The sequence below is a fragment of the Ovis aries genome, chromosome 3, assembly GCF_016772045.2.
Source record: "Ovis aries strain OAR_USU_Benz2616 breed Rambouillet chromosome 3, ARS-UI_Ramb_v3.0, whole genome shotgun sequence".
Taxonomy (NCBI): Eukaryota; Metazoa; Chordata; class Mammalia; order Artiodactyla; family Bovidae; genus Ovis; species Ovis aries.
The window spans coordinates 116,503,047-116,525,568 of record NC_056056.1 but is presented as its reverse complement, the minus strand read 5'-3'; the positions used below and the strand labels follow the sequence as shown (position 1 = coordinate 116,525,568).

General features: G+C 36.2%; 1 protein-coding gene across 1 annotated transcript in view; it reads right to left on the bottom strand.

Moving 5' to 3' along the window:
• The window catches only part of PTPRQ (protein tyrosine phosphatase receptor type Q), a 304,390-nt gene that overhangs the window by 214,067 nt on the left and 67,801 nt on the right, over positions 1-22,522 (bottom strand). The window contains exons 22-27 of the mRNA XM_060412482.1: positions 21,900-21,969; positions 16,166-16,365; positions 14,807-15,056; positions 12,707-12,835; positions 10,106-10,252; positions 3,266-3,438 (exon numbers count right to left, since the gene is read on the bottom strand). Coding sequence (XP_060268465.1) covers positions 3,266-3,438; positions 10,106-10,252; positions 12,707-12,835; positions 14,807-15,056; positions 16,166-16,365; positions 21,900-21,969 — 969 coding nt within the window. The remainder of the gene's footprint in view (positions 1-3,265; positions 3,439-10,105; positions 10,253-12,706; positions 12,836-14,806; positions 15,057-16,165; positions 16,366-21,899; positions 21,970-22,522) is intronic.

Below are 22,522 nucleotides of genomic sequence, written 5' to 3'. Positions count from 1 at the left end.
GAGGACAGTTAAAAACATATATCTGCCTTATTTGACATGTAAGAGGTCACTGGTGACTTCCATCAAGACTTCAAGGATTTCAAAAATTCTTAGGATACGGTGTGGAGGCTATATTCTGAGAAGTTAAAGAGTAAATAGAAAATTCCTTATCCTACACTAAGGTCAAGGAAAAGGATACATACTAAGCCAGAGGTTTTATCTCCTTTATTCCTCATCATACCCATCAATAGAAGGCAGGCATATAAGCTCAACTTTACAAATGAGGGCAGCAAGTCTCCAAAAGTTCACTCAAGGTCATAGAGCGAGGAAAAGGCAGAGTCAGGGTAGGACACTGGCTCATTGGGACTTAGAGCTTCTGCCACGTGTCTCCCCACGTCAACCTCCTGAAAGGCAAACCCAAACACCAATCACACAGGAAAGCAGAAATATCAACAGTGGGCCTGATCGAATGAAGAAATATACAAGCACAGAAATAAAGTATAATGTCTCCTTTTATTGATACTGAAGGAAACTAATATTGCGTCCCAATGAAGGTGAAAGGTCCAATGCCATGATTAATAATTACAACAGGTCACAATTATTCAGGTCACCAGCCTTACCATACACCAGGCGGAGTTCTAAGCTCCTCCCACATTAATCCATTAAATCCTTACTAACAACTCGGTGTTATATAGACTCTTAAGAGTCCCTATCTTAAAGAGGAAGCAAGTTCAGAGAGGTCAGGTATACTCTTCCAAGGTTATCAGTAAGGGCAAAACCAAGGTTTAAACCCAGCATTCTGTCTCCTAGGTCCATGCACTTAACCTCTCTGCTGTAAAACACACTGCTGCTGCTGTTGCTGCTGCTGCTAAGTCGCTTCAGTCATGTCCGACTCTGTGCGACCCCATAGACGATAGCCCACCAGGCTCCCCCGTCCCTGGGATTCCCCAGGCAAGAACACTGGAGTGGCTTGCCATTTCCTTTTCCAATGCATGAAAGTGAAAAGTGAAAAAGAAGTTGCACAGTCGTGTCTGACCCTTAACGACCCCATGGACCGTAGCCTACCAGGCTCCTCCATCCATGGGAGTTTCCAGGCAAGAGTACTGGAGTGCGGTGCCATTGCCTTCTCCAGTGAAACACACTAAGTGACCAAATTGCGAACGTAAACCCAGACTTGTATAGACCAAAGCTCATGTGATCTCTATTACGTCACAGGGGTTGTGGATCATACCACAAGAAGTCTTTCCTGAATCTCTTAGTTTCAAGAGAAAAAGAGGCGTGGCTTATCATTCAATACATGTCATTAGCCGAAGTGGGAGACCTGCCACACAACCCTAAAAAAGTAAAGTATCTAACTTAAGGCCATCCAGCAGGAGCAGAGGGATAAGCTTTTGCCCTATGCCTGAGCTGTCGACTGAAGTATCAGAGAAAGCATAAGTCAGCATCTTTTACACAAGAGGAATGGAGTCAACATTGGATTAAACTCTAACCCTGGGCCAGAGGGCAAACAACTTGTACTAATGAGTCCTGGTTGGCCAGAATGCACTAAGCACATAGTAAAGTAGTGAAAAAGTTGCCTTAAAGCTCAGCATTCAGAAAACGAAGATCTTGGCATCCGGTCCCATCACCTCATGGGAAATAGATGGGGAAACAGTGGAAACAGTGTCAGACTTTATTTTGGGGGCTCCAAAATCACTGCAGATGGTGACTGCATCCATGAAATTAAAAGACACTTACTCCTTGGGAGGAAAGCTGTGACCAACCTAGATGGCATATTCAAAAGCAGAGACATTACTTTGCCAACAAAGGTCCGTCTGATCAAGGCTATGGTTTTTCCAGTGGTCATGTATGGATGTGAGAGTTGGACTGTGAAGAAGGCTGAGGGCCGAAGAATTGATGCTTCTGAACTGTGGTGTTGGAGAAGACTCTTGAGAGTCCCTTGGACTGCAAGGAGATCCAACCAATCCATTCTAGAGGAGATCAGCCCTGGGATATCTTTGGAAGGACTGATGCTGAAGCTGAAACTCCAGTACTTTGGCCACCTCATGCGAAGAGTTGACTCCTTGGAAAAGACCCTGATGCTGGGAGGAATTGGGGGCAGGAGAAAAAGGGTACGGCAGAGGATGAGATGGCTGGATGGCATTACCGACTTGATGGACATGGGTTTGGGTGGACTCCGGAAGTTGGTGATGGACAGGGAGGCCTGGCATGCTGCAATTCATGGGGTCGCAAAGAGTCAGACACGACTGAGCGGCTGAACTGAAGGTAACTTTCAGGTGGGTATCAGAAATGGAGGAAGTCTGGGACTAGGAATAGAATGGACAATATATGTGGAGAAAAACAAGAGCACAGCTAGAGAAGGTAATGATTCTGGACCAAACAAGTGGAACCTAATTGCTGAATAACCAGCAGGTAGGGCCTCCAAGCTGCAGTGTGTGCTACACTCACTGGTCTTAAAATACATCACTTAGATGTATTTTTTGTGAGCCCCAGGAACCACCAATATCTGGATACAATCAGTTTAAAGTCTTAGAAGGATTTCCCAGGTGAACAGCTGTCTAGATGAGGTAAATGAAGACACTGAAGGAAAAATTAGTGCTGCCTATATTGGGTTGGCAAAAATGTTCATTTGGATTTTTCTATAGCATCTTACAGAAAATCACAATCAAACATTTTGGCCAACACAACACTTTCAAATAGAAACAAAGTGGGGAAAGAAGGCTTCCAGTGTGACTAGAAGCAAACATTGTCCTCTTATTTTATATTTATGAAATGATTTCATCTCTTATTTATTTGATTTCTTTAGTCAAATGTATATTGCTTGTTTTTAAATGAGGTAGCTTTGAGAAATCTGGCTTCCTAAGACTAAGGGGGTCAAAGCCATTTGTCAACAACAGTTACTCAAGTTATTGTGTCTTTCTTTGGCAACTATTCCAAATTGCAAGCACAACCTTAGGAGGAGTATTTAAATCTTAACAGGAGTTTCCAAACAATTCATTAACTTTATTACCATAATAACATTCACTTATGGAAGTACCTTTAGTCCCGCTTAATTGCCCAATTAACATTTTTCATATGCAGAAAAAGAATAATAGCTCTTAGCTAATAATAAATGTCTGCAATTGAAATATGATGAGCTAGATTATCAGCATAGCTAAATTTACTTCACTTTGTACTTTGAAGCTTGTCAAATATTTTATGTTTGCATGTTGGCAAATCTCCCAAGTTATCTGGGCCAAAACCAGGTATGAAGGGCTCAACACAATAAGAAATTCAAGGGCAGTACCTCATCTTTTCCGATGAGCAGAGTATCTTCTAAAATCACTCTTGTCTCAGAAACTAACACTCTCACTCGATATTGGTTAATGATTCCATTGGGTTGTCGTGGTTTCTTCCAAGTAATTCTTATTTCTGTGGCTTCTACTTCTGCAACCTGCAAATCAAATACTGCACCTGGAACTAAAAAAGAGAAGAGGAGGAGGGAACTTTAAAAATACATTCTCAAATTTCTAAAAATTCCTGAAGTCAGCTCATGACTCAAGACATATAAGCAATTCTGTTAGAAAACAGACTCAAACAATTTACTGATTTATTAACAATTGGATCTGTATCAGATCCTTTAAAAACACAGATAACTAATGTTAAATTTCTATATATTGCTCTCCACATGTACACAAGAAACAGAATAACATAATTTTCCCAAATCAAAATGCCATAACATTTGTTCAGAACAAATTAATTTATAAAAATAACTTTCCAGGGAAAGTTGTTTATGACTGATGAATTCCCAGTTGAAATCTTGAAGGCTTTACAAAAATTAAAACCTACCAAAAGATAATATCTGGAATACTCTGAATGCAATTACATGTAGCTGGTAAACTCTATTAGACAATTTTTAATTTGTTTGAAAAATTAATTGATTTTGTCTGCTGATTTTATAAATTATGTGAATCTCAAATTTCAGATGCTCTTACTCTTTGCAGAAGTAAAGAAAAAGAAGGAAAAACAATTGGTTTTAGATAAGGCACCAACTACTTATATTCGTTAGAAAGTCACCAAGTAGTGATCATTTTGTAATGAATAAAAGCATCAAATTACTAAATAAATACATAAAATAAATGTATGTATGTCATCAAGAGCAACTACTAGGAAACCTCCCAGTGCAACAGGACCAATCAACCAAGAAAATTTCTACTTTGGGCACCTGTCCACTTTTAGCTTATATTTCATTGTGTGATTATAAATAGCCAATTCCTCCCTCCACATTTCGTCTCCCCATCTATACAATGGGTGTCATTAAATCTTTCCTATCACTATACAAGATTACAACAAGGAATAAATGGTTCAAAAGACTTTATAATATGTTGGCTGAAGAAAGAGAAAATGTGGCATAAAAATACTGTTCTTTATGATTAGGATGTGGTCATACATTAAATTTATTTCCCTAAGGTAAAATATTTCACAGATTTAGCAAACTCCAGTTGGAAGAAAGACATATTAAGGGTAAAATACAAATGAAGAATGATTCTATTCTTCTTTAAGATAACAGAAAGGAATTAATGTCTTAACTCCCATAAATATTATTTATAATTAATGAACCTAATTAAGCTTAAGTTAAACATGAAGTTAGCATAATCATGTAGTACTTCATCTTAGAGATTAAGAGTTGGGTTTTTTGGTCTCTATAAAGTAATCAGTACAAAAAAACTCCTTAGATATTTTAATAGTGTAAATATTTCTAACTGTTTGTCGACTAGTGAATGACTAGATAGCTGAACTCTGGATTAGAAGCCTATTATTTGATTATTGCAGTCCAGTCTCCAGCGTCCAGTATGGGTAAAACCTGTGCTTAAAATTAAGAGATAAATGTTACATGGGTACACTCATAACTTGTCAATTCTTTCAATCTCCTTTGCTAAAATCATTTCGGTGTATCTCTATACAGAAGGATAATTCTTTACCTTGATTTCCCCACATGTATTCTAATCTGAAGGAAAAACAATTTAATCTTTGAAAGGTGGAGGAAGAGCTCTAAACTGCTGCTGCTGCTAAGTCGCTTCAGTCGTGTCCGACTCTGTGTGACCCTATAGACAGCAGCCCACCAGACTGCCCCGTCCCTGGGATTCTCCAGGCAAGAACACTGGAGTGGGTTGCCATTTCCTTCTCCAATGCATGAAAGTGAAAAGTGAAAGTGAAGTCGCTCAGTTGTGTCCGACCGACTCTTAGTGACCTCATGGACTGCAGCCTACCAGGCCCCACAATAAATGATTTATTCATTTGTCATTCAACAGACTCAGGATTCATCATATGGTCACTGTTCTAGGCACTTAAGGATAGAGGGAGGAAGAAAACAGATACAAAGCCTTTGTATAGGTCACCTCTTATATAAGTTTTATTTTATTACCATACCTTGTTGCTAAACTTACGTTTCTTTCATATTTATCATATTTACATCATTCAAGAGTAGAGAACCTTTCCAATTAACCACAGAGTATGAAAACAACACAGCTATTTAAATGGCAAAGCTCCATTCCACCTTCCTTTGACATTTTTTGGGGTTGCTAGGACTTCCCTGGTGGCTCAGATGGTAAAGCGTCTGTCTACAGTGCAAGAGACCTGGGTTCAATCCCTGGGTTGGGAAGATCCCCTGGAGAAGGAAATGGCAATTCACTCCAGTATATTGCCTGGAAAATCCCATGGACAGAGGAGCCTGGAAGGCTACAGTCCATGGGGTCTCAAAGAGCCGGACACGACTGAGGGACTTCACTATGTAGATGAAGTCTTAGTCAGTACTGCATAATATAAATCAAAGAAGAGATCTGGCATTTTCCCACCTAATTTGAACTCATGTAGAATCTCAACTGAAGAAGCCAGTTTAAAAACTATATTGATCAGAGTCATCAGATAACTAAACTCCACCTACTATAAAATAACTGAAATGGTCAGTACCATTTGATGCAACAAAAATTATCCACTACAGTATATTTAAATTGTACTCTCTCTTATTCTGTTAGCCAAACCTAAAAATAATAGACATTGTTTATCTTCTAATTTATAGTTTTCAATATAACTTAATAAGTATTGCCCCATAACACTAACGCCTAACAATCACAATCCAAAGTTAACTGGTTCTCTATTACCCTAAAAATGTACCCCAAACTTTTGTAAGAACAACTGTAAGGCTATCTCTTTTTTATGAAAGAAGAAAAAGCTTAGGGGATAAAGGAAATGAAGGAGACAGCATTGTATCTTGTCTTTGGAAAGACACTCGATATGTTACACCACAAATTCTTATGGGGAAACCAGAGAAGTGTGGATTAGATCAAACTCCTTTAATATTGATACCAAATTAACTAAAGAAAATCAAACACACAAGGCAATTATTCATGGTTCAGCATTAATTCTGAAGGTGTTGTCTATGAGGATGACCTATGAATCATTCTCAGGTCAATACATCTATAAATTTTACTAATAAACAGGAAACAGTATACATATAATTGGTAAAAAAAAAAATATATATATATATATATACATTCCAAATGATTAGGAGTATACCTTTGGGTTATTTACGTAGATGTATGGCAAAAACCACCTCAATTTTGTAAAGTAATTATCCTCCAATTAAAAGAAACAACTCCTAGGAAACAATGGAGACAAATGGCATTGGGGTAAAGAAAATACATTAAAATAATTTTTGCCCTTATCTAGCAAATTAAACTTCCATTGGAAGTAAATTTTGTAAAAATCTACTGAATCTGAAAATTTGAAAAATAAAAATCATGGAGAATCCTGAAAAATACAAAGTTGACAGTTTCTTCAGTGATCTCCCTACAAAGATGTTACTACTAGTTGCAGAAAATAGCAAATTGAAATTACTGAGGACAAGTTTTCACTTCAATAGTCTATTTATGGGGGAGCAAAGATGGATTTCAATACTTTTTTTGCTTTTAAGACATGATGTAAACTTCCTTAAAAGACATTTGACACTAGTCATAGAGAAGATTTAGGGGATTTTGAAGCAGCAAAATTTACTTAAGATTTTTTTAACCCACGTAAAAATAACAAGCAGAAATCTGTTGTCAGTGCTATATTCAGCAGATTGTTTCATTTTGGAATGGCAGCTATGATATTTTGTAACATTGGAGATTATCATCATTTTTTCCAAAACCATCTCTTCATGCCTAAGTAGAAATCTGCTCAGTAAAATATTAAGGGATATGCAGAAACATTATGAAAAACATAGGATAACAGCTTTCACAACATCATGTTGATTTTCTTTGATAGACAATAGACCATATCATTCTCAGTATTAATGAAATCAGCCCTGTTATAATGTGATAACACATATTTTCTATAAGAAATAAATTCAATATTTTTCTATGAATATCTGGAGATTTGTTAGAAACTAGGTTGCTTTAAAATATATTAATTTAAAAGCTGGCCCTAATTGATTTCCTAATTAGACTACAGACTATTTTTTAAATATGAAGAGGAAAATTGAGTAACTAGAATACGAAGAACCTGTTAATGAATAAAAAGAATACTAGAAAATTAAAGTATCAATTATAACTCAAAGTGTGTATGTTCTAATGAGTTATTTGATTGTTCTCATACAGCTTAAAGATTCCTTTATGGCAAATTTTTAATCAGTGGGACCAGGATTAATTAGTGTGTCAGAGTCTACGTTCACTGCGTTTGCCCCAGTGTTTCACTGAGACCCCTTTGGCTGAACTATTCCTTGAGAACTGCACAGAGGAAGCAGACATGCAGAGGAAAGAACCATGCCACGCTTGCCCTTACAGCAACGAAGGCCACCTTAGTTCCCAGTGGGTTCTGAGAGCCACTTGGATGTGGTGAGCAGGCGATGAGCAGTTCAGGAGGCAGTAAGACAAAACTGAGGCAAATCATGGGGTATACAGGGCACATAGAGTCATCCATTCAAAATAACTTGGCATCAAAAACAACCCATGTGAAGTATGTTGAACAATGTCCTTAAATATTATATTTATTATTTTGTAAATTAAAAACTAAAGACATAAAGAAAGGGAAATAAATGTTTAAGTGACATCCTAAACAAAATGGAATTGTATGTGGCAGTGTATTATCTGGGCTTGCGTGGTGGCTCAGGTGGCAAAGAATCTGCCTGCAATGCAGGAGATTCAGGTTCAATTCCTGGGTCAGGAAGATCCCCTGGAGAAAGGAATGGCAACCCACTCCAGTATTACTGCCTGGGAAATGCCATGGACACAGGATCCTGGTGGGCTACAGTCCTTGGGGTTGCATAGAATTGGACATGACTTGACATCTAACACACACACACACATTATATTATCTAGTTCCCTATTTTGGTCAAATGCTGTAGGCCAAGAATGATGACAATAAAACAATCATTTTAAATTGTGGATTCAGGTTAGGAGCACCAAAATCAGCTTGATTTGAAATAAGATTGAATTTATTTATTTATACAACATGAGAATAGAAATTGGTCAATTGGGTTGGTTGAGAAAAGACCAGATTCAAGCGCTCTAAGTCTGATAAAGGCCACATTGCTGGCATCTTGTGTTTTGCAAGCATACATAAATCTGTCTAGATTTCTTGAAAATTCCTAAGAGCAGGTTTAGGTAGAAGTGGAGAAATTTCAGGTCTAAGGGGGAAGCCATACATGCTAAGACTCTTCTGCTATAAATGCAAAAGAGAAATTTTGGTATGAAAAAAATAAAAATACTTATTATTTTTTGTTTCTTTTATATATGGTGCTTCTCTTTAATCTGTGTATTGAAACCATGTACACATTACTATTTTCATTTGAAATCGATGTAACATAAATTTTCTGCTTCTGCTTCTGCTAAGTCGCTTCAGTCGTGTCCGACTCTGTGCGACCCCATAGACGGCAGCCCACTAGGCTCCCCCGTCCCTGGGATTCTCCAGGCAAGAACACTGGAGTGGGTTGCCATTTCCTTCTCCAATGCATGAAAGTGAAAAGTGAAAGTGAAGACGCTCAGTCCTATCCGACTCTTAGCGACACCATGGACTGAAGCCCACCAGGCTCCTCTGTCCATGGGATTTTCCAGGCAAGAGTACTGGAGTGGGTTGCCATTGCCTTCTCCGAACATAAATTTTACATTCTTTCAATAGCAAAATATTCTCAAGGGTCATTCTTTGAAATGGGGGAGAAGTACAAAATTCCCTAATAGTTGCTGCCCTCTCATGGCCAAACACTTGAATGATTTATCTGATGAAGGTATGCCCAACCGTGTTTGTGTGTGTGTATGCACGTGTTCGTGTGCACACGTGTGTTTAACTCATCACTTACTGAATGTTAGCTACCACATAAACAAAATCTGTTTTATGAAGTGTTAGTGTGATTGTAAAAAAAAATTGTTGAATTCTCCTAAACAAGTACAATATATAAAGGCATTGAGCAAATTTGGTGTGGGCCCAGAAAACAGGTTGTGAAATGGCATGGTAACATGTTTTAAACATTACAGTGTTTGGACTGTGGTATTTAACATATACAAATAACAAGTTTCTTCAGGAGAAATTTTGAAAATAATTTGTCTATTCTGATCAATTTATATTATGTGCCTTCCAGGAATCCTCAATTGCTTAGAATATTCTTTTGATTATAAATAGCATCACCGACTCAACAGACATGAATTTGAGCAAACTCCGGGAGACAGTGAAGGACAGAGAAGCTGCCGTCCATGGGGTCGCAAAGAGCTGGACATGACTCAGTGACTGAGGGCAACAGCACCATCGGCATTGTGGGATGTATGGATTTCTCTGAACATTATTTTGTGGAAAAACAGAATATACAATAAATCGTGGGGTTTAAGCCATGTTAAATGTATTTAGTCTTGAGATTTTGCCAGTAGTACTCATCGTGAAGATGCAGGCTGACACAGCAGGCAATGTTTGCTGTGAGGCTCACTTGATCTTTGATCCGTCTTATCATGAGGCCTGCTATGGGTATAGTGTTTTGAGGAACACATGTTCAGAATGTACTAGGTAGTTATCTGATAAGGAAATAACATGAATTAGATAAATATCAACCAAATAGTTTCTAATGCAATGTTTAACGTATTCAATAAAGTTCTCATTCACACACTAGAGGAGATGTTCTTACCTTCTGGAGGAGTGAATACTGAAATATTTGACTTAGGTCCAATCCCTGCACTGGTTTCAGCCGCAACATAAACGTCATATACCGTAAATGGTGTTAGATTAGTGAATGCAAACTTAAGGTCCTTAGTGCTGTTATCTAAAATCCGACCTACAACAAGCAAAACATAACTATGGATTATGTATTCTTCAAGCATGTACTCATTCTTACATTAAGTATAGAGGAACTGAAGTGTTAACCTATGCACTGACATCCACTATTACAATTTTAAAAGTGAATATATGTTAAACATTTAGCTTAGAATTGCACCAGTGTCAATTTTACCAAGATGGAAAAAAAAACCCAGAAATCTTTCGTGTTTAAAATTACTTTTATATAAATTACTTATATATAATATAAAGCCCTATTGAACTGTCAATTTTTTTGGCATATTTTAAAGGTATATGTTAGGTTTTACCGATATAAAAGCAATGACAGTGTTTCATACTCAAATTTAAAAAAATATATTTAGAAATGTTCTGTAGTTTAGTTTCTGAGCAAAATTTCTTAACTGGGCCATCATCAAAATTCCTTAAATCCTCAACTTTATTTCTGAATAGCTTTTCCCCCTTCTTGCTGTAACTGAAGCCTAGCTCTCCCCTGAGACCATTGATTCTGTTCCCTGTAGATCTTTCTCAAGGATGGTGACAGATTGATTCCTTTTTCCCCAGAGCCCTCAAGTGACTAGGTGGTCAGGTATGATATGTGTTCTCCTTGTTCCTCCTTCCCCTGTCTGAGACTATTGCTAATGACTTCTACGTTGCTAAAGTCAATAATTAGTAGATAAACCTTCTTGAGTTTTTAGCCTCACAGATGAAAGAGTACCTTGTCAAATTTTTCAAAAATAACACCAAATAGAAGAGGTGTATCTGGGTATCCATGTGTGTCTGTGTATTGAGCAGGGAGGGGAGAAAAGGACTATCATATTTTTAGGTCTGAAACATTTCAGAACTTTAGGAGCCTAAATACTGTATATTGTCATGCTGCTTATTTAAGTTATATGCAGAGTACATCATGCAAAATGCTGGGCTGGATGCAGCACAAGCTGGAATCAAGATTGCCAGGAGAAATATCAATAACCTCAGATATGCAGACGACACCACTCTTATGACAGAAAGTGAAGAGGAACTAAAGAGCCTCTTAATGAACGTGAAAGAGGAGAGTTAAAAAGCTCACTTAAAACTCAACATTCAGAAAACTAAGATCATGGCATCCAGTCCCATCACTTTATGGTAAATAGATGGGGAAACAGTGGAAACAGTGACAGACTTTATTTTCTTGGGCTCCAAAATCATTGCAAATAGTGACTGCAGCCATGAAATTAAGACACTTGCTCCTTGGAAGAAAAGCTATGACAAACCTAGACAGCATATTGAAAAGCAAAACTTTGCCAACAACGGTCCATCTAGTCAAAGCTATGGTTTTTCCAGTAGTGACGTATGGATGTGAGAGTTGGACCATAAAGAAAGCTGAGGGCCGAATAATTGATGTCTGTGAACTGTAGTGTTGGAAAGATTCTTGAGAGTCCCTTAGACTTCAAGGAGATCAAACCAGTCAATCCTAAAGGAAATCAACCTGAATATTCATTAGAAGGACTGATGCTAAAGCTCAAGCTCCAATAGTTTGGCCAACTGATGCAAAGAATCGACTCATTGGAAAAGACCCTGATGCTAGATAAGATTGAAGGCGGGAGGAGAAGGAGACAACAGAGGATGAGATGGTTGGATGGCATCACTGACTCAGTGGACATGAGTTTGAGTAAACTCATGAGTTGGTGATGGACAGGGAGGCCTGGCGTGCTGCAGTCCATGAGATCACAAAGAGTCAGACATGACTGAACAACTGAACTGAACTGAAGGTACTCAGGGATGAGAAATAAAGGTTACTCATGTGATTCATGACAGAGTCCTAGAAATTTCAAAATGATTAATTTGGACCTTTGTCTATTTTTCCATTCTTTCAAAATGACAATATGTGCATTTATGTTACTGCATTACTATTTGAAATAAATTTCTTTCATAGAACCATAAAATCTTGGATTAAGAATTATAGAGCTTACTTAACTTCCACTAGTATAGTTTTTGAAGCTCTCAAAATATCTGACAAGTAGATGTCCAGCTCTTGCTTCTTCATAAAGATGTGACCTCACTACACTATAAAGTTGCTCATATTATTTTTAGAGACCTCCAGTTATTTGAAATGGTTTCTCTGTTCTAAGCAGAAATCTGATTTAATATAACTGAGGCCCATTTTGCTTCATAAATACATTTGCAATCAGAGCAAATCAAGGTCCTCCTGATCAAATATTTGAAAAAATGTATCTCCTCTAATGTTTGTCTTCTTGAAGGATTCTCTCTCATTCTTTCAGCCCTTTGTCATGAAATATGGAACATGGACAAGGCTTTACCATCCTTATTTACAGCTTTAAACAAAAGTTTTAAGAGTTTCAACATGGCTAAGGGTCTTTTAAAAATAGTTCAATACTTTTTAAAAAGTTTGAAAATAGTAAAATATTTTATACAATTCTTACTCCAAAAGATAAACATATAATTGATTAAGACTTACCTGATGGCCCATATAATTCAACTCTGTAACTAAATTTTCCTGTTACTACAGTTGGTGGGTCCCATGATATTGCAAAGGACTTCCCTGTAATGTTGCCTGTTAAACAGTTTTGTGGTGGTCCTTCAGGCACTAAAATTATAGGGGGAAAAAAATGAATTAAAAGCACCTTATTATATACAGAAAATACAAAATCAGAGAAAAAATAAAATATCACACATCGAAGCATTTTTTCAACTTAAAGAAAAAATAGGCTATAATTGAAGAATGCGAGTAAATGGTGGATCATTGAACTCCGTACTTGCAACCATTACTATTTTTATTTAATGTTGTACATGACTGCACAGGGTGTCTCATTGCTATGCAATTCTTTGTACAGTTACGTTGTCCTGAAGCATATCTATTAATATGTATTGCAACAACAAGCCCTGAGCATCTGGCTTGATAAACACTTTCCCTCTGCTGTACACAGGGGGAAGGGCCAACGTAGTAACTCAGCCTTCGGAATGTACTGGCAGTGATTTTACGTCTTCTATCAATATCTGTATTTTGTTCTGAAAGGAAATTTATAACCTACCTTCCAATGTAATATTGGTGACATAAAAATAATAATGATGTTTAAAAGTCTGTTTTTAATTTGTTGTTGTTCAGTCACTCAGTCATATTGGACTCTTTGTGACCCCATGGACTGCAGCACATCAGGCTTCCCTGTCCTTCACTGTCTTCTGGAGTTTGCTCCAATTCATGTCCATTGAGGTCTATTTTTCATACATGTATCTAATATTTTAAAACATCTTTCATTGACACAAAACATTCCAAATATTTTTTGAAACAAACTTCTTGTCAACCAAATTTCACTTTGTGTGACTCTCATGAAATTATTTCTTTTTTTCGTAATAAGAAGTAAGGAGTATGGAAGAGTAAATGGTCTTATTTAGAGATTTTTACTTAAATCAAGGTAAAAAACCTTCACACTTACATGTAATGAAATGATAAGACCTAACACCTAAGTCATCAGAAAAAAATACTATGCTTTAGTGAAATTACCCTACCAGGAATAATGCCCAGTAACCTAAAAATTATCAATCATAACTGAATGTCTGCTCCTCTATATTTTGTCTTACAGTGTGTAATACAGTGACATAACAGTATCTCAGCTGGTAAGAATCCGCCTGCAATGCAGGAGACCCCAGTTCCACTCCTGGGTCAGGAAAATCCCCTCGAGAAAGGCTAGGCTACCCACCCCAGTATTCTTCAGCTTCTTTGGTGGCTCAGACGGTAAAGAATCCACCCACAGTGTGGGAGACCTGGGTTGGATCCCTGGGTTGGGAAGATTCCCTGGAGGAGGGCATGGCAACCCACTCCAGTATTCTTGTCTGGAGAATCCCCATGGGCAGAGGAGCCTGGCAGGCTACAGTTCATGGGGTTGCAAAGAGTCGGACACAACTGGGCCACTAAGCACAGCACAGCCTACATAATATAATTAATCATACAAATACTATACCTAGCAGTATGTACTTAGAATTTAGCAGTAGTAATATCTAATAATGCTCATTTAGTACTAACACCATACCCACAATGATGATGTCTCCATTCATCACATAAAGAAACTGCAGTACAGAGAAGATGCAGGTAGGTAGGCATTTTCTAACTACTGTTTTTATCTGATACTGAATGTTAATCACATGATATTTCTGCTACTGCAGATGTTATCTCCACATCTGGTAACAGCAATATCAGTGAGAGAAGTCATCATCAGATGATAATGTAAAATGTAGACGAACAGAGGCAATTATTAAAAATTCCTGAGGTCACAGAATCATAAGAGCTGATCATCGGAGCATGGTTATTAGCTCAAGAATCTTTTCTTTCAAATCTCCTTTCTTCTTTTAGGTGCTTATGTTAGTATCTTAAAAGAGTATTGAAATTGAAGATGCTCCAAATGGCATGCCTATTATCCGTTATTAGGGAGAAAAAAGTTACTGAAAGAGACGGAAGATCTTTAACAAAAAGATCTACATGAATAAAACAAAAAGAAAGAAAGATTATTCTATGAATAATTTAACTTTTTTTCCTACCAAAAAAAAAAAAAAAACCGCATACCTGATTCCGGTGTTCTGACAATCGCACTATCAACATAACCTGCTTCGGTTGTAACAGCAGAAACTTCAAAAAGATACGTCGTATAAGGTCTCAAATGTGTCACTACAAAACCGATAGGCTCTTTCCACACAGAGCTAGTCTTACTCTGTGACAACGCGCTAGATGAATACGTCGTGCGCGGTGGAGGCGTGACTCTCCCCAGGGTTGGCGAAGGGCTGGTTGTACTCCATAAAAAAGATTCATTATTCTCCTAGTAAATAAAAGAAGCATAAATGGGAAAATAATGTATCACTTGGTAAAGATAAGTGTGATTCATTTTTTTCTTTATATTACAAATATTATTTTGTGCGTGTACTACTCATCATAGCTACAGATAAATCTGCTAGATTTTAATTATACCCATTTATTATCTACAGTTATATGGTTAATACCATTGTCCACAGTTTCAGAATAGAATATGTTTATTTATACCTTAATCTTTCTTATAAATAGGATTTCATGTGACTTTGAATAAAGGTATAACTACAGCAAAATGATTATTAAAAAATTTTTAAATCCACAATAAAAATTTAAGAGCCAAAAAGATAAAATTTTTCCCCCTTTGGTGAAATTTCAAATATACATCACTGTCTTACTATTATGATCATTTTTCCCCATAAATATTCAAAAGATAACACCAAAAGAACGTGTGGGTATGTGTTTATGTATATTAGAAATATATCTAAATTAAAAATATTTGTGACTTCCATTAACTTAAAGCATTTTTTAAAAAAGTAATTTTTCTTGTCTTTTCATCAATAGTATCACAGTGATCACCAAAATTAATTTTAAAAAAGCATAATTACAGTACTTCCAAGGATTTCACATTAGTGCTTAGAGTAGTAACAAATTCTTCACTAAAGATAATATACAACAAAAACAATCTAATTCCACAAATTTAAACTTTACTATTTTGTTCCCTTCCTATCCTGTCACATGGAAGTATTCTCTTTTTCCCAATGATATCCTATGCTTTCCTACTTTAAGGCTTATAAAGTATCCTCCACCCTCATACAATCACCTACTTATTCCAAGGCCCATCACAAATGCTATACCTATCAAGTCTTTCCAGAGCTCCCTAAGGGATGTTTATATCTCACTGTTGAATTCTGAAACTCTTCTCTGATTTTACCTTGACTATAGTCAAGGGTATATAATACGATACTATAAGTAATCAAATAGCTAATAATCACTTTGGTAAAATACATAGTTGAGCTTCCCTGGTGGCTCAGAGAAATACATAGTATCCAGATGCCGGGAGTTCCAAAATGTAACTTACCTAAAATTTTTGAGACATAGAAAATGTTCCATGAGACTTACATTACATTCTGGCAGCTTCCCAGTCAAAATGTCCTCTACTCTGATTGAAACATCCTTCACAACTATCCCACTTCTGGCATGTTTAACGCTAATCTTGAAGCTGGTAATTTTGCCATTTGGTTGCCGAGGTAAATACCAAATCAGGTTTACTGCTGAATAGTTAAAGGCCTCGACGGTGAGATTCACCACTTTTCCTGGAGCTGGGGACGTGTAAGGGATTGAAGGAGAAGAAAAATACTGTTATACAACTTAGAATGACATTTATATAATTTGGGGATGTTATAATTCCCATGTTATATAAAATTAAATATGTAATACATTGGATAAAATCTATTTGGGTAATACTTCTTAAAATATATATTTGGGTATACTTTTTGAATTGATTTTGCCTAAAATAACAAACCAGAAATTGGGCCCACAGACTTGTGTTTAAGAGGCAAATAAGCTTTTTTCAGGATTAATAAGTCAATAAATCCATCAATAAACTATTTCAAATAAGTCTGAAAAATATTCAATCAATAGTTGTTTGTGGTTATACAAATTTGAATAATGATTATCTTAGCATCTGATATACTTTGGAATTATGTAATTTCCTTAGATAATGAAGAAGTAGCAAATTCTTAGATAATGAAGAAGTGGCAAATTCAAACAATTATCCAACCATTTGCACAAAAATCACATTTCTGGAGTGTAAGTAAATAACCAGTGTCTAATATAAAGTGATACCACCAACTGGTTGTGATTATTATATTTTAACCTTTATACACCCTCAAAATCAACTTTCATCAGAACTCATGACACCTTGTTATTAAATATTAGTAATCTGCATAATAATAAGCTGTGGGCTATTTTAATTGGAATGACTGTTAATTCAAGGTTAGCTGTGGGAAACTGACAAAGTAAATAATCAATGTCCTTTAGAATATAAAACAACCATGCAAGTCACTGCCAAAAGAAAAAAAAATACAAGATGTTTGAGATAAAACATGCCTAGTATTAAGAAATCAAATAACTAGAGTTTAGGTGTACACTGTAGAGAGGAATATGAAGATGTGATCTGAAAATGAAAGCCATATAAATTATATAAGACAGTTAGGCCCTGGGAAGGAGAGGTGTATGTGAATGATATGAATTAAAGAGTAGTAAATAAGAAACTTGACAATAGCTACATTTTAACAACAGCAAAATAATAACAATTTGGGATGATGACTAATCATTAATAATGGATGACATAATGGATAGAAATTTTTTTCTTCAAGGGAATTTATCAATGGAATTAAAGCTTAAGAAGGACAATGACAAGATAAGTCTCTAACCCTAAAGATTTAGCACTAAAATTTCTTTCAGGCAGATAAAATATAATAAAACAAAAAGTCTGTCAAATATCTGATGCTATAGAATTATAAGAACCAAAGCCTTTGCCATTAATATTAATCATTGTTTTAAATTTCTTTGTCTAAAGTATGTAAATTTTGTAAAAATGCCTGAAGTTTATATTAATAACAGACTGCATACAAGCTGGCACATTTCCAAATCGGCCTTAGCAATCATGAGAATCTGCTCAAGTGTAGAGAAATTTGAATTTATAAGGTAACCAAACTTTATAAATTCCAAAGTATGATTTCAAAATACCTTTTAAAGCAAACTCAATATAATAGATAAAAATTAATTAAATCTGTTAAAAAAACATTTCGTGAAAAAGAAGTTTTCATATTAACTTTACATTATTTTTGCCCCAGTAAAATCTATGTTTTCTTTTTTTGACTTGATGGTGTCTGAAGACTAATTCTGGCTCTTTTTTGTAGCTGACAGGTCTTCCTGTACTTTAAATATTCTAGTTTCTACCTCTGGACTTTTAGGTACCAAAATCCCATCATCTCTTGATTTTTATAGAGGGAATTTATCCATCTTGCTCCAAGTAAAGATATGATACTAAAGGATCAAAAAATTCTATTTATAAAGTCACATCATATTTCAGATAAGGTCATAGCTAAACAAGTAAATATACAAGTATGTGAAACTAACTAAAACTTTTCAAAAGGTACACTCTACAAAACATACATTTTCCTGAACCAGAAAAAAATCTTTCTAAATAAAATACAGAGACTACTATAAAGAATTTTCCTATATTACTAAGGATCCATCAAGTTAAAAATGAAGCTACAAGGGATATTTCTAAAAAGCTGAGATTTTGTACTCGTGGATGTAATATCAGCTTAGAATGGTATTTTGGGCTAACTCTATTGGAATACTTCAGGAGTATTTTTATTCATGGAGAGAGAAATTATTTCTGGCTTAATCATTATAAATGCAATTTATTTATTCCACAGAATTTTTCATTAAATTTGAGCTCTGTGTAACATAAATAATTAAAAGGAGGCTTTGGGGGAAAAAATTGGACGAAACTGATCTAACTAAACTTAGATTTACATTTTAACCTCAACATTTTTTTAAATGATAAGGTAAGAGTGATTATGTGATTATGTAATTTCTCCAAGAAAACACAGCAAGTCATAAACAGAATGAAACTCCTGTTCCAGGTTTATTGCCAACCTAGAGTTTTAGTTTGTCCCAATCATAATTTGCTGAGAGAGAAAATGACTCTAGAAATTATGTCAGTTAGCAGAATATAAAATATATAAAGTTCAAAGTGCTGTCAAGTTGAAATCATAATCTGAACTCATAATGTACCAGGCTTTACCAAGATGAGTGTTTTTTAAAAAGACCAAACTATTTGTTAAGTCATCCAAAAATTATTCCAATTATTTTCCCTAAAAGTGTAAGTCATAAACTATCTTTCATATCCTAATGAATATTTAATCTTAAAAATAATTTCTCAATTTTCAGTTGTGCTAATAATCTGAATACAAGTAGGTTCAATATCAGTAAAAGATTTCAAGAATCATTACTTTCTAATTTTAAATAAACTCTAGAATTTTCCCTTCATTCTTCGGACGGCATAGAGCGTGTATTCACCCGCTTCTCTCAATGGGGTCTCAGATAAGAACTGGACATAAAGCTTGTCACGTGCTTCTTTTAACACTGAGAATTGCATAATCCTCCCGAGATAAACAGGGTCCATTTCAGTTTATCCCTTTGGCAATGAACTGCTGGAAGATTTTTATGTTTAAATATACAAAATATTTATAGTTATATAAAATTATAGAAACTTTTTATAGCACTTCTCCAGTCTATTTCTTGGGCTTCCCTGGCGGCTCAGATGGTTTAAAGAATCTGCCTGCAATGCAGGAGACCTGGGTTCAATCCCTGGGTCGGGAAGATCCTCTGGAGAAGGGAATGGCAACCCACTCCAATATTCTTGCCTGGAGAATTTCATGGACAGAGGAGCCTGGTAGGCTACAGTCCATGGAGTTGCAGAGTTTTACACGACTGAGCAAGTAACACTTCAGTCTATTACTTAGTAACCCATTTGTTTATCTTATCCCACTAGAAGATAAACTTCACTAAAAATATTTGCTATTGATTGGAGATGCCATTATTTACTAACTGTTTTTCTATTTATTGGTTCTGTTTGCTGTTATGAATAAACAGCCAAATTACTAACTAAATCACCTCCATTCCATAACAGCTTATTTTTATCACAAATGTTATATTCTACTAGGCTAATATATGCAATAAAAAGCAAGTAAATGTGTTATACATCAAGCTATTCAAATGGAGAAAAATTAATTTGTTGGCAATAAAGATGGATCGCAGGAAATAGGGGTTATTTCAGAAGGTGTAGTCAGGAAAGGTAAAGTGAGATGTGCATCAGCTGGGGAGAGAGTTCTGTGGATATTTGCTTAGCCACATCTGACTCTTTGCAAAGTGGGTTGCCATCTTCCTCCTCCAGGGAATCTTCCCGACCCAGGGATTAAACCTGTGTCTCCTGCCCTGCAGGCAGGCTCTTTATCTGCTGAGCCACTGAGGAAGCGCCTGTGGATAATTTAGTGAAGGAGTGCTCCAGGCAGGAGGAGCAGCAAGAGAAAAGACCCTAAGGTGGAAGCTCATTGTGACTGGAGCGGATGGAGGGAGACGGAGAATAGAGAGAGATGATTCAGCGAGGGTTGAGGGCACCCAGAGCACTGTAGGTCATGGGAAGGACTTAGGTTCTTGCTCTGAATGAGACAGGAGCCATGTTGGGAAGAGAGAAATAACGGCAGTCTAGCTTCTGCTTCAAAAGATGATGTGACTCTTGCGGGGGGAGTAGACTATAGGCAGGTAAGCTAGAAATAGGAAAACCAAAGTAGAGGCTTTCAAATGATCAGGCAAGAAATGATGATAGATTATACAGGGTGATTAACAAGAGGGGTGAGATTCAGGATATATTTTGATATAATTCTGGAAGGACTTCTTGATAGATTATACAGTACTATTGATTGATTATACAGTACTACTGATGACACCACCCTTATGGCAGAAAGTGAAGAGAAACTAAAAAGCCTCTTAATGAAAGTAAAAGAGGAGAGTGAAAAAGTTGTATTAAAGCTCAACATTCAGAAAACGAAGATCATGGCATCCGGTCCTATTACTCCATGGGAAATAGATGGAGAAACAGTGGAAACAGTGTCAGACTTTATTTTGGGGGGCTCCAAAATCACTGCAGATGGTGACTGCAGCCATGAAATTAAAAGATACTTACTCCTTGGAAGCAAAGTTATGACCAACCTAGATAGCATATTCAAAAGCAGAGACATTACTTTGCCGACTAAGGTCCGTCTAGTCAAGGCTATGGTTTTCCAGTGGTCATGTGTGGATGTGAGAGTTGGACTGTGAAGAAGGCTGAGCACCGAAGAATTGATGCTTTTGAACTGTGGTGTTGGAGAAGACTCTTGAGAGTCCCCTGGACTGCAAGGAGATCCAACTGGTCCATTCTGAAGGAGATCAGCCCTGGGATTTCTTTGGAAGGAATGATGCTGAAGCTGAAACTCCAGTACTTTGGCCACCTCATGTGAAGAGCTGACTCATTGGAAAAGACTCTGATGCTGGGAGGGATTAGAGTCAGGAGGAGAAGGGGACGACAGAGGATGAGATGGCTGGATGGCATCACTGACTAGATGGATGTGAGTCTGAGTGAACTCCGGGAGTTGGTGATGGACAGGGAGGCTTGGCGTGCTGCAATTCATGGGGTCGTGAAGAGTGGACATGACTGAGCAACTGAACTGAACTGGACTGAACTGATTGATTACAATCAAGGATAACGTCATATATTTCTTCTCAGTCACTGGGAAAATGGAAGTAGCTTAAGTTGGTTTGGTAATGACTGCAAGGTATGGAATAATATGATAACCATTATAATCCATGTTTCCAAAACTCTAATGTCATAAAAATACTTATGATTTGATTTTAAAATGCAGGGTGCAAATTTGCACAAATGGCACAAGCCTATTTTCACTAATATATAGTCACAAAGACATATTCATAGGAGAAGAAGGATCAGCCAGAAATGTATGTTTTTATATAACAGGGCCATGGATAACTTTCTTTTTTTTTTGTATTATGAGGTATTTTTAAATTTTCTCAGATAACACTTAGTGTTTTTACCATCAGAAAGAATAATATATGTTTTAATTAATAAATTCACTATCCAAGAAGACTCTAAAAGTAATTTAATGACCATGCTGTTGAAAACTGTATGCATTTTAGTGCCAGATTTTGTTTATATCCCTATTTATTTTAAATGATGAAAACTCTTAACTAAGTTAATTCAGAATAAATGATTTAGGAAAATTACCACTTTCTGCAGTTTGGAAGAGAAATGGGTCACTAAACACTCCAATGCCAGCACTGTTTTCTGCAGCAACCTAGAACAAACCACAAAAATTACACAAGCTTTATACTCTAATTAAACAGAGTCTGAAATAATAAAACTTTGATTCATCCATTAGATAAACAATAAAGATACTTTCCCCTCTAATTCTTAACAATACTCTCGAAGCAGAAGCAAATATAGAGCTATTCAGTATTTCCATTTCCCTTAAGTGAATATTTGCAACATAGCCTTAATCAACAGATTTCTGATTCCTGATAGAGAAATTAATAATCAAGTTTAATGTCTATTAGTAGCAATAACAATTTCAGTTACTATTTATAAAGCACCTTCTGTATACTCAGAAAATGACTAGGGATTTTACATATCTCATTTTATCCACATAATCAAAATACAAGGAATTATTGTCAATATTTTACATATGAGAAAACTGGTTGAGAGAGGTCAAGTAACTTGCCCCATGTCACAGGACTAAGTGGCAGTATCAGAATTCAGTTGAAGTTGTGTTTATTTCTAAAGCTCAGTTTCTTTCTACTCTATTCACTCTAAGACACCATGATTATTTCTGTAATGAACATGAGACCATA